This window comes from Bidens hawaiensis, unplaced genomic scaffold, assembly GCF_021521415.1.
Source record: "Bidens hawaiensis isolate Kalapana, Puna unplaced genomic scaffold, B.hawaiensis_p1.1 tig00046738_1, whole genome shotgun sequence".
Classification (NCBI taxonomy): domain Eukaryota; kingdom Viridiplantae; phylum Streptophyta; class Magnoliopsida; order Asterales; family Asteraceae; genus Bidens; species Bidens hawaiensis.
The window spans coordinates 1-11,304 of record NW_027498340.1 but is presented as its reverse complement, the minus strand read 5'-3'; the positions used below and the strand labels follow the sequence as shown (position 1 = coordinate 11,304).

At 36.4% G+C, this 11,304-nt stretch overlaps 2 protein-coding genes across 2 annotated transcripts; one reads left to right on the top strand and one right to left on the bottom strand.

Moving 5' to 3' along the window:
• Window positions 1-4,064: 4,064 nt before the first annotated feature.
• Window positions 4,065-6,719, top strand: LOC143596575 (uncharacterized). Its single transcript, XM_077075316.1, has 8 exons — window positions 4,065-4,409; window positions 5,057-5,208; window positions 5,292-5,450; window positions 5,538-5,606; window positions 5,678-5,780; window positions 5,856-5,927; window positions 6,180-6,268; window positions 6,461-6,719. The coding sequence occupies exons 1-8, from the start codon at window positions 4,091-4,093 to the stop codon at window positions 6,611-6,613; spliced, it is 1,116 nt and encodes a 371-aa protein (XP_076931431.1). The 5' UTR covers window positions 4,065-4,090; the 3' UTR covers window positions 6,614-6,719.
• A 3,790-nt stretch (window positions 6,720-10,509) lies between these two features.
• LOC143596583 (uncharacterized) lies at window positions 10,510-10,908 on the bottom strand. The gene has a single exon (XM_077075322.1). The coding sequence runs from the start codon at window positions 10,906-10,908 to the stop codon at window positions 10,510-10,512; it is 399 nt and encodes a 132-aa protein (XP_076931437.1).
• Between the last annotated feature and the right edge of the window lie 396 nt (window positions 10,909-11,304).

Here is an 11,304-nt window from a genome sequence, read left to right as displayed (position 1 = left end):
TGAAAGCGGCGCGAACGAGGTCTTCGCTGATGTTGCCCAGACTCAGCTTCTTGGAGTTGAAGCGGGTGATGAAGTCCAGTAAGGATTCATCCTCTTCTCTCACACAGTTGAGGATCGTCCACTGCTCCTCAGTGTGCTTCCTCTGTTGACTAAACTGTTGACTGAACTTGTTCTGGAAGTCTGCCCAGTCATAAATGTGGTGGACCGGTAAACGGTCGAACCATGCTCTGGCTGCTCCTACCAGAGTCATCTGGAACATGTAGCACCACGTGGGTTCCGTCCAGTTACTGACGGTTGCCCCCGCAATGAACCTGTTCAGATGGTCATCTGGGTCGGATAGACCATCGTATGTGCCAATGTTGGACATTTGTTTGGCACTCCTCGGGGCGATTGCTTCTGCAATGTCCCTTGCAAATTTTGACCTTCCTGCGTTTGTAGCAGTAGGTCTAAAGGCCTTGGAGAAGTCACGCGAGCTTTTTTCCGTGACTGGTTGGAATGCTTCCCCGAAATTCCTTTTTGGCTGGGGATCCGTTTCCTTACGCTTCCCTTTCGCCTTATGGCGAGGGTTCGCGTCGGTGTCGGAGTCTTCCCTCTCGTCGTCCGAGTGCTCGTACTCACTACTCATGTTGAGGTGCTGGCGAGTACTACCGAATTCCTCAGCTTGTTGGACTGAACGCAAGCGTTCGTCCAACTCAGCCTGAAATTCTCGTTGACGTGCCTCGGCCCATGCCTTCACTTGATCAAGTGTTTGGCGAGGGGCTCGAGTTCGTTTTTCCAGCTGGGTATCAGTGAATCCCAGTGGAATATTTACTCCACTTGCCCCTACATGAGTGACTGGGGTAGTGTTCGTAAAATGTACTTCACTTGCCCCAGCTTGGGTGGCTGGGGTAGTGTTTGTAAACATTGTGTTGCCGGTGTTTACCCCAGTGGCTGGGGTTGTGGTTACCGGAATTTCTCTAGTCATCTTGGAAGTTTTTGAAAAACTGTAGAAAGATGTAGTTCTAGCCGTTCAGTCCCACGGATGGCGCCAATGAAGAAACACTAAGTGACCCCGGGCAGATTATAGGTAATCTGGGGGCTAAGTAATGTTTCCCACGAAGGTTAGGTCCAGCAGAGTAAGTTGTACTTCAGGGAACCTGCAAAACAGACACCGTAAGCTCGTCACTGAGAAGGGGGGGGGTTCCTCCTTGTGACCACCCTCCGGCGTGAGAATCAGTCTATATTGCTCTTTGAATATAAAAGTATGTGAATACTATTAGAGCAGTTATCAAGTAAGTTATACGAGATAGTAGATGATGAAATGATAATACCATTTGCTGTCTTTTATAGCCGAAGGTGGGTTTCCAAGGGGTTTAGCCGGCCCAACACGCTACCAACTGTAACCTATGCACGTGCCCTACCTGTGAGTGGTGGATAGGTAGCGGCTGACACAGAGCAGGCGTGCCGTGCACTCTTCGTCTTCTACCAACTGCAGGCTAGGCACGTGGTCTGGCAGGAGTTGGTGGGCAGGCGGCGGCTATGTTAGGAATGAGATTTATAATCTGAACAGTTAAACCATCTGTAGTCAAAACATTTCACATAGGGTGTTTTACGACACGTGGCATTCCGGTCAACAATGCGGCGTTTTACAAAAAGTGGTGTAGTGGTAAAAGTCATTACAATCATTACTCTATTATAAATTATATTAAATATAAATAACATAAATATTGATCGGTTGGAGTTTGTGAGAAAAAACCTGATTGGTTGGAGGATTAAAGGATGTAACATAAATATTGAACGTTTTGAAGGGGTTTTGAGTGTGGGAAATGCCCACTAAAGATGGTGTTATATGCCATTTAATGATGAACGACTTCTGAAATATCTTTACCAACAAAAGTCCTTCTAAATTGGCTTGGAAATTCCACAAATGGTATTTCTTAAGCTATCAATTTATTTGCATTTAAATTTTGCTTTAAGAAGTTTATGCATACTTTGTTGATTTTATATTTCACTTAAAGTTTCTTTATTCTTATAAGTAAAATTTCATTCCACACGAAAACATGTAAATGTTAGACTATGTGTAATGAACTAAGTCACTAACGTCTATAGTCACCTTATCTTATTCAAGCTCCCACACGCCACCTTGGTTCCTCATTTTTGTGGGTGTTGTCCATCCTCTAGAACTGCATCAACATTTTGATAGGGGTGTGCCGGTGTGGCCCTCACAAACCTCTTTCCTATTTAATGGCATGCACTAATCATCTTCGGCGCTCATCATACCCTTATTTATTTATTTAATTTAAACATTATTTGGCTAGTAAAACCATTACACACTATAGTGAAAGTGTTTAGTGAAACCACCCCAACCTAAGTGGCAGGGCGTTTTTCACTTTTTAAGGAGGACATTGGGCATAGTCTTAGCATGACCAACGCAATAGCATTAGGACTTGACTATATTTACAGGATCCAAACCCAAACACAATAGTTTTACCCGATTATTCCAATTATGGACAACATGCTGTAGCAACCCCCTACCCGTGGGCGTGGTGGCTAAATTGTTAATTTATGTGTTATAGACTTATAGTTTGTCAAGTTGCTAAGTACAAATTAATTACATGTTTTATTTTAATCAATTTTTATCCAAAAAATTATAAAATTCCTCGCAACCGTCCCTTTTTGTTAGGCTTAGGTAGGATAACCTTAAAAGAGCCCCAATTTTGAAATTTGCTTCGAGGTCTCCCAAATTCTTAAAAAAAAAATTATAAAGAATGTAAGTGAAATAATGTTCTATATCATAATATAAAGTTATATTTTAATCTACTTTTTTTTAACACCAACAAATCATGCTAATGAGCTACTAACTAAATTCACTACATTGAGATATACTCGGCTTTTGATTCGACCTAAGGCCAACACACGTGAACACTCGCTCGAAGGCACGGCAGTGCGGTGAGATAAAACGCGTTCAGATCAAGGATCCAACAAGTGAACGTCACACATACTCGCCTAGTCTCTCATCATCATTTGGCGACCTTGAAACTAAATGATGAGGACATAAATGAAACATGAGTCACATGCATTGACGGATCTTTCTTTGGGCCAGAGTGGGCCGCAGTCCCACCATGTTTTTCGCTCGGTAATCTATTTTTTTTGGAAAAGCCAAAAAAATGTATTGAGTCCGGCCTAGCCATATTGTTTGCATTTGGGCCAGCCTTGAATTTTTTAAAAAAATAAAGTTATTTTAAAGCTTAAGAACGAGAATAGTTTACGAAATAAACGTAAAGATAAAAAAAAGCTAGGACCAAGCCCAAGACCAAATAAATACCATCTAGTCGATGTTTGAACACAACAACAAAGGGAGTTTCCATTGTGCTCTTGCCAATTTGTGGCTTATTGACTTGTGAGTTTCGGCACAAAAGTCAGAACAGAAGTTGAGAAGCAAGCAGGTGAATTGGTGAAATCGTTTGGGTGTGAAACGATTGATTGGGCACTGTCGCTGTCTACTGAGACCTGAGGTTTGGAACTGACTTGTGTGGGAGTAAAATCGATTAATCGAAACAATCATTTAATCAACATAAGCAAGTAGAGACCAGGTTCGGCAATTCGCATTTTATCATTTTGTATTTCTTCCAATTTGGTAGGTAAAGACTTGAAATTATTGTCTGAACTGACATGAACCGATTTTCCAACCCAAAATATAGTATAGGGAAAAAAATTTGGGTTTTTATTTTTACGTCTATCCATACTAAATGTTCAAGATCCGCCGCCGATCACATAAAACAGTAAAACACCGATCTCTCCCTTACCGGATACCACTCCTTTTTGTAGGCTTTAATCTTCCTTTTCCTTACGTACAAGTGTACACCTAGACCTAAAAAATCCTAAGATTTTGTTCCATGGTCATTTATGACACAACACCAGCATTATCTCCAACCTTAACTTGCCATTGGTCCTTTCGATTCTTCACGATATAAATTCAAACCCGTGGGACCCACAAACTCAATTCATAACCGTCATGTCTTCTTCATTCATCAGATTCTGTGGATCAAAAATACCCAGTACTTCATTCACAAACCCCAACAACACAACATAGATCACACTGTTGTGTTTTATGAACATGTTTTCTCGAGTTCCAACAGCCAACAAATCTCCAACAACTAATTACTGCTGTAACAAACTTATTGTTGGATTACCGGAAATATTATTTTTTAGTAAAAGGAAAAATGTTATTAGAAGACGAAGTGCAGTGAGTGTGAGAGTGAGAGCTACGGTTGAGAGAAACACTAGTGATGGGATCGATACCGGAGAACCGAAGACCGGGTTTTCGGGTTCTACCATGGAGGTTACTACATTTAATCAGACCTTTCAAGATGCTGAGTTCCCAGTTTGGGATAAAATTGGTGCTGTTGTTAGACTCAGCTACGGAATTGGTTAGTTTTCGCTTTTAATTTCAATCTAGTGATAATAATATTTTTATTAGCGACGCAGCTTGTTACCTACTGTATCTGTATCGATGTAAACACCATTTTTTTAATGAAATATATCGAAATTTCTAGTTATTTATAGTTTTAGTAGGTTAATTTCATTTACACTGAATCCCAACCATACATTATATGTCAGAAGGTTTTGTTATAATATTTTTTAAATAAATATATTAGTTGTCGCGTGCTATTCTTTATCAGGTAAAAGAATTGCTAATAGTTTGTTGACCCAAGATATGATTGGATTTGTTAACTTAATTTGGATTAAATATGCTCAAATCCAAAGTAGTTAGTTAACCTAACTATCTTTTCCAATAGCCGAATTAATCGAACCGTTTATAAAAACCGAAACGTTGAGTATAGGTTCATTGTTAGGCATAGAAGTATTGTTAATCAGATACCAATTCCCAAAATTAGCCACCTTTTAAGATTCCACTTGTTTTCTAGTAAAGATTATAAACTTGGACAACCTTTGACTTGAAACTTTTAAATGATTAATGCCCATGAATTCATATAGGATTAATTTCACAAATTATATTATTAACTATGCAACTTTTATTAACATTAGTATATTATATCTATGAAACATGAAACAGGCATCTATGGGGCAATGGGTTTGGTAGGAAACTTTATATGCTCGACAACAGGAATTGATAGTACGGGTGGATACTCACCGTCTTTAGATGCCATTGTGCAAGGACTCGGATATGCTGCTCCACCGATTATGGCCCTTCTATTTATACTAGACGTATGGTGAATCTGTTAATGTAATATTATTTTTCGACTATTTTTTATGTTTGTTATAGATGACTAAGCGGTTGGTATTTGCAGGATGAAGTTGTGAAAGTGTCGCCTCATGCTCGTGCAATACGTGATGTAGAAGATGAAGAGTTAAGAAGCTTTTTCTATGGAATGTCTCCATGGCAGTTTATAATGATGGTTGCAGCAAGCTCAGTTGGTGAGGAGCTGTTTTACCGAGCTGCGGTTCAGGTGAGTTGACTCAGTGAGTCCTGGAATAATAGGAAACTTAACACTAGTTTTTTTTTTTTTTTTTAATCATAATTTGCATATATGTAGGGTGCATTAGCAGACGTGTTTTTGAGGGGAAGCGATTTAGTCTCGAATGCATCCGGAATGGCAGCACTGGTATGATCACTCCAACTTTTCCTGTTAAAATTTTACAGCCAATAACTGACCCGATAATCTTTGACTTGTAGACCGGGGTGCTACCTCCATTTGTGCCGTTTGCTCAAGCATTTGCAGCGGTTATTACAGCTGCACTAACGGGCTCACTTTATTATGTGGCCGCGTCTCCAAAAGGTTAGTTGCGTTTTGTGTGTTATAAGATCCCATTTATTTATTTTCATCAATATGTTTTTCTTGTTTTGGTTTCAGATCCTACTTATGTTGTAGCACCCGTTTTGAGTTCACGTTCTGGCCGTCAAGAAATGAAGAAGCTTTTCGCAGGTATCACGTTTCGACATTTTCTCATTCTACCATTCATGTTGTGACGAAACGTTTTTGTCCATTACTTATGGGCCGGGCCAATAAGACGTAGCCCAAGTTATGCATTTTTAACTTGGGCCTATTTATAGCCTGTTTGTCTTTTTTTAGCTGGTTCAAGTACGAGTCTGCTAGCTTTTGAATAAGTAGAGTTGCCATTTTACTATTCTACCCCTTTAGTTATATTCCTAACTTGTATATTTACACATTCTACAGCTTGGTATGAAAGGAGACAAATGAAGAAAATATATTCACCATTACTTGAAGGTCTTCTAGCTCTATACCTTGGATTTGAATGGATTCAGGTAACACAAACTTAAGAAATCATGATTATAATTTTTTAATAACATATAAACTATATAATCATCTTATGCTTACATATACATGAAATGTAGTGTCTGAGCTTAACATAAAAGGTGTTGCATTGTTCATATTGTAAGACACATAAATATACAATATTTATTTTTATTGTAATGACAATATTGTCCTCGTGCCAGACGAACAACATTTTAGCGCCAATGATTACACACGGGATCTACTCTGGAACGATTCTGGGACATGGGCTATGGAAGATTCATGATCACCGACGAAGATTACGCCAGCGAATTCAGAAGCTTAATCTTGAAGAAAATAACTCAAGAAATCTATAAAAATATTTATAGGCATAAAAGTTATGGTGTTAGTGGTTTTGGGCTTTTATGGGCCTGTTTTTCAGTTCTGGGTTAGGCCCATATCTATATATATATCCTTTTGGATGAAAGATTGTATATATCATTATAAGTTTATAGCTATACAAGTAAACTATAGAATGTTTATAAATATTAAATAACTATACAAAGAGACTGTTTTAGTGACTTCACAGTTTGGTTTATTGACTCAGAAAAGTACATTCAATCTTTTTAATATGGTATGATATTTTACTTAGGAGACAAAAACAACTGATTTAGTATAAGGTTTGTAGTTGATACCACCGACTCGAATTGAAGGCATATAGCTTGGTAAACAACGTTACATTATTAACTTGCGATTAATCTTTTATAATTTATATGCTCGTGTTTTCACATTATATTTGGCAAACGAACATGATTTACACACTTTTACATAAGAAAACTAAATGTTTTTATCAGCAAATCTATACAAATAACTTTGTACCCAAAGTCACGGTGTAATGGCTATAATGAATACTAGGTTAGATCCCGTGTTTCACACGGGTGGAAATTATAATAAAAATAAAAATTATTTTATGTAATACATAAATTCAGTTATTTCATATAATGATTTTTATTTATGATTTTTATTTTATATTCATTTAAATCAAATTATAACTTAAAGTATTAAAATTGAATTACATGTATATAAAAAAAATAAAAGATTTGTCCTGATTTTCACCATTAAGTATTTTTTCAAGATTTTAGCCATTGTATTGATTTATATAGTCAAACTTTTATTATTGATTTAAATGTATATAAAATAAAATTAATGAAGAATTTTATATTGAACTGTAAAAGGTTAAATATTAGTCTTTCTAAATTTATATGAATAGCTTAATATAATTTTATAATGCTAATTAAATGAAAATTAATGGATAAAGGATTTTATGCATTTAATGAATTGTTATACATTTTAATAATGTTAATTAGGATTTAATTTAAATATTAATGAGATGGATAAAATATAAAAGGTAATTAATTATGTAGTATCCTATGTGGACAACCTAGATGAATGCCATGTGGATACATGGTTTTGCTTTAATATATTAGTAAGATGCATATAAAAGTGTGTTAAACAGTTACAAAGGTGCATCAAGCTTTAAATTTGATTTAGCGTTGTAAATTTTAACTTTGCGAACTTTCCATTGTAGTTACAGCCCTCTTTGATGGCATCCTATTTTGCATTGTAATAATTGACCTTTAATGGGTTCAAGTCAAAATAATATTAAAACAAGGTGATCAAGATGAAATCTTACTTACCCATTTTTGGTTTAAAGATTAATGATTTTAAATCATGATATTACGTACACAACATTGATTTAATCACCGTCAAATTATATACACAAAACAAATGTCTACTTTTCTAAATTAATTATTAATCATTAAATTACAAAGTCCAAATGAAAAGCATTTGGACACCTAAACACTATCCAATTATAGTGGACTTCTTATGTAACGTGAGAATGACATTTTCCTAAGTTTCACAAGCTAAAATTATGGTGGAAATATGCCATATATATAGGAATATTGGTTTTAAATAATCTTAAATATGTCCTATTGGTAAATATCAGTCTTAATTTCACACTTGCCTACTGACAATCCCAACTATTGGTGTATTTGTTTTTAACAGGCCGCGACTAACAGATGACCAACTCCGTTAGTCTCATGCTTACGTGGCAAGCCTAGTTGTCAAAAAGATCTACGTGGCATCTGATGTTGAGTAGGCTGCCTTGTTGGACTCTTTGCAACCCACCACCCCTGCAACCATCGCCGGAACACAGCCCCTGCAACCATCGCCGGAACACACGACCACCCCTGCAACTTGCGCCGGAACACACGACCACAGCCCACCACAACCATCATCGGCTGCTAATTGGGTGGGTGTTCGATTCCTGCAATCACCAAACCCTAGCACCACAACCACATTCGCATCAATCGGAATCAATTATAAGATCAAAAAGCCTAATTCAATTCCTTAACAAAAGCCCTAATTACATCAAACCCTTACAATGCCGGAATGCATATTCAGATCTCCGCCACCACCATCACCGGAGACACAAATCATTTCCGGCTAAGCTACAAAGTACGAAATTGACAAACAACATAGTCCGATCTGCTACAACCCTGCTATCTCTCGGCTCGCCATCACCTAGTAAACTCCTTCGGATCTGCTCGACAAAATTATAATGTCGAAGCCTGGTACAACACTCCAGATATGCTCGACTCGCCATTAATCGCAGGTTGCAGTGATGGTGGATTTGGTAGGGTGGTGGAGGATGGCTGAATGGAGGAAGATGGTGGTGGTCAGAATGTTGGAGACTGTGGTTGGTTGTGGTTGGAAAGAAAAGGTTGGGAATTAGGGATATTATTATTATTATTGGTTGCCACGTAATCAAGTCTTTGTCAACTAGGCGTGCCACGTAAGCATTAGACTAACGGAGTTAGTTATCCGCTAGTCGCGGCCTGTTAAAAACAAATCCACCAATAGTTGAGACTGTCAACAGGCAAGTGTAAAATTAAGACTGATATTTACCAATAAGACATAGTTTGGATTATTTAAAACCAATATTCCATATATAAATCTCGAATGACATTTTCCTAAGTTTCATAGGCTAAAACTAAGGTAGAATTTTGCCAAATATATCCTCTCTTTTTTCTTAAGGGTAAGAATTATATTAAAAAATCTATGCTAGTTAGGAATCAGGTCGGACGAAACATTACCCAATACAAAACATTACTCATTATAAGAGGCTCACAAAAGTAAGTAACAATACTACAAGATAATAAAACACGAAAAATAACAGAATTGGTCAAAATAAAAAATGAGTCCCAGAAAGAACGAAACAAAAAAGATCTCCCACAGACTGGCCCGACCACCCCCTGCACAATATCACAAATACAAAGCAATCTAACCGGCATCCGACAAATTTAAACTCCAGCACGATTTAAGAATACCCATCTCATTTTACTTTTTTTTTCAATTATAGTTTATTCTCGATTGAAGCTCCACCAACATTCGCAATCCATCTTCAACCATTTGTTTCATTAGATAAATAATCTACATATTATCTTTTTAATGTGAACAAACCTACAAACTAAATTATAAACTCAGCATTTTTCATATATTGATCAATCATGATTCATCTATAACGATAAACAAACTAATGATAAAACACCAATAACCATCCCTAAACTGAAACTAAAGATGAAATAATAACTATAAAACATCTTCAAAAATAAGTGATAAATGAAATAGCAATAATAACTATAATGGACAATAAACTCAACTAACATGACCACTTAAACTAGTGTTTACAGGCGTTGGTCTTAGGTGAGGGTTTTTTCTGAATCGAAAGACAAGTGTATCCCGACGCGATGAATTTAGCCAGTAGCCCATTTGAAAAATTCGTTGGCCGTTCAAGAAAAAAAATTAGACGTTCTGAGTAACGTGTAGCTTGAACGAACTACGAAGTGTAGTGTATTGGGCATACGGAGAATTGGTCAAAGTATATTCTAATTACTCCATAACGACATATGTAATTAAACAAACAACAAGGCAGAGAGAGATTAAACATATATGATATCACAATCAATATATTATGAACAATATAATAATTGCCGTCAAAATTATAGAACAACATAATTAAATTTATGTGTTGTATGAAAAAAAATAATATGAGAGTATTTATTTACCCATGAAAAATACAAGTAACTTTGACAACAACAAAAAAGTTATAAATTAAACAAATCTATTCTTCGTGTGTATGGTAACTATAATGTTATATTTATTACAAGAAAAATAATTAACCAGATAATTAATTAATTGATTAATTAGGCTAGTAATCTTGAGCATAGAAATCAATAATTTCCTTGAGATTGAGGTTGAATAAAGAAGACGAATCATTATGCATCAACCATAGCATGTGTTCAAACAAGATGGCATCCACATCAACATACAACACTCTCTTCTTTTGTAAATCAACCATAAATTTTGAAGATGACGACGACGACGATGCATGTTTGTTCTTATTATTCGCCAAATCAATCAAAACCCGAAACGGGTTTTCATCCAACACAAATGGATCCACCAAAAACTCCTTCTTTTCCTTCCCTACCACCACGGTGATTGGATCATCCGAACCCGTAAATAAGTCGTTGGTTAGCGGTTGATATCCTAATCGCTGACCGGAGCAAGCGCGGCTAAAGATTGATACCGGGAGAACCAAGCAGTCCATTTTGTGAGTTACGTGCGATATGAAAGGTTAATAAGTGTGTGTGAATGAAAATATGAAATGAACGCGTATGTGTAGGTGTGTTAATTTATAAGGTTTTTGGTAGTGGACAAAGTCAAAAGTTTTATTTATTTTTATTTTATTTTATTTAAGAGGTTGTGAAAGTGGTGTTTGTATGGTAGTGGTTGAAGGTGAACATGCCAACCAAACGGCTAATAATGATGTAGAGATGTTAACAACAATGTTGGTTTCCTGGTAATTAAAGCATATGTAGCCGTTGGGGTTTTGCCAACAAAGGAATTAATTAATGATAATAAAATTAAATGAAAAGAAACCCTATTTAATATAATATTTTTTGGAATCATGGATATATTTTTTATGTGATGTAATGGAATATGA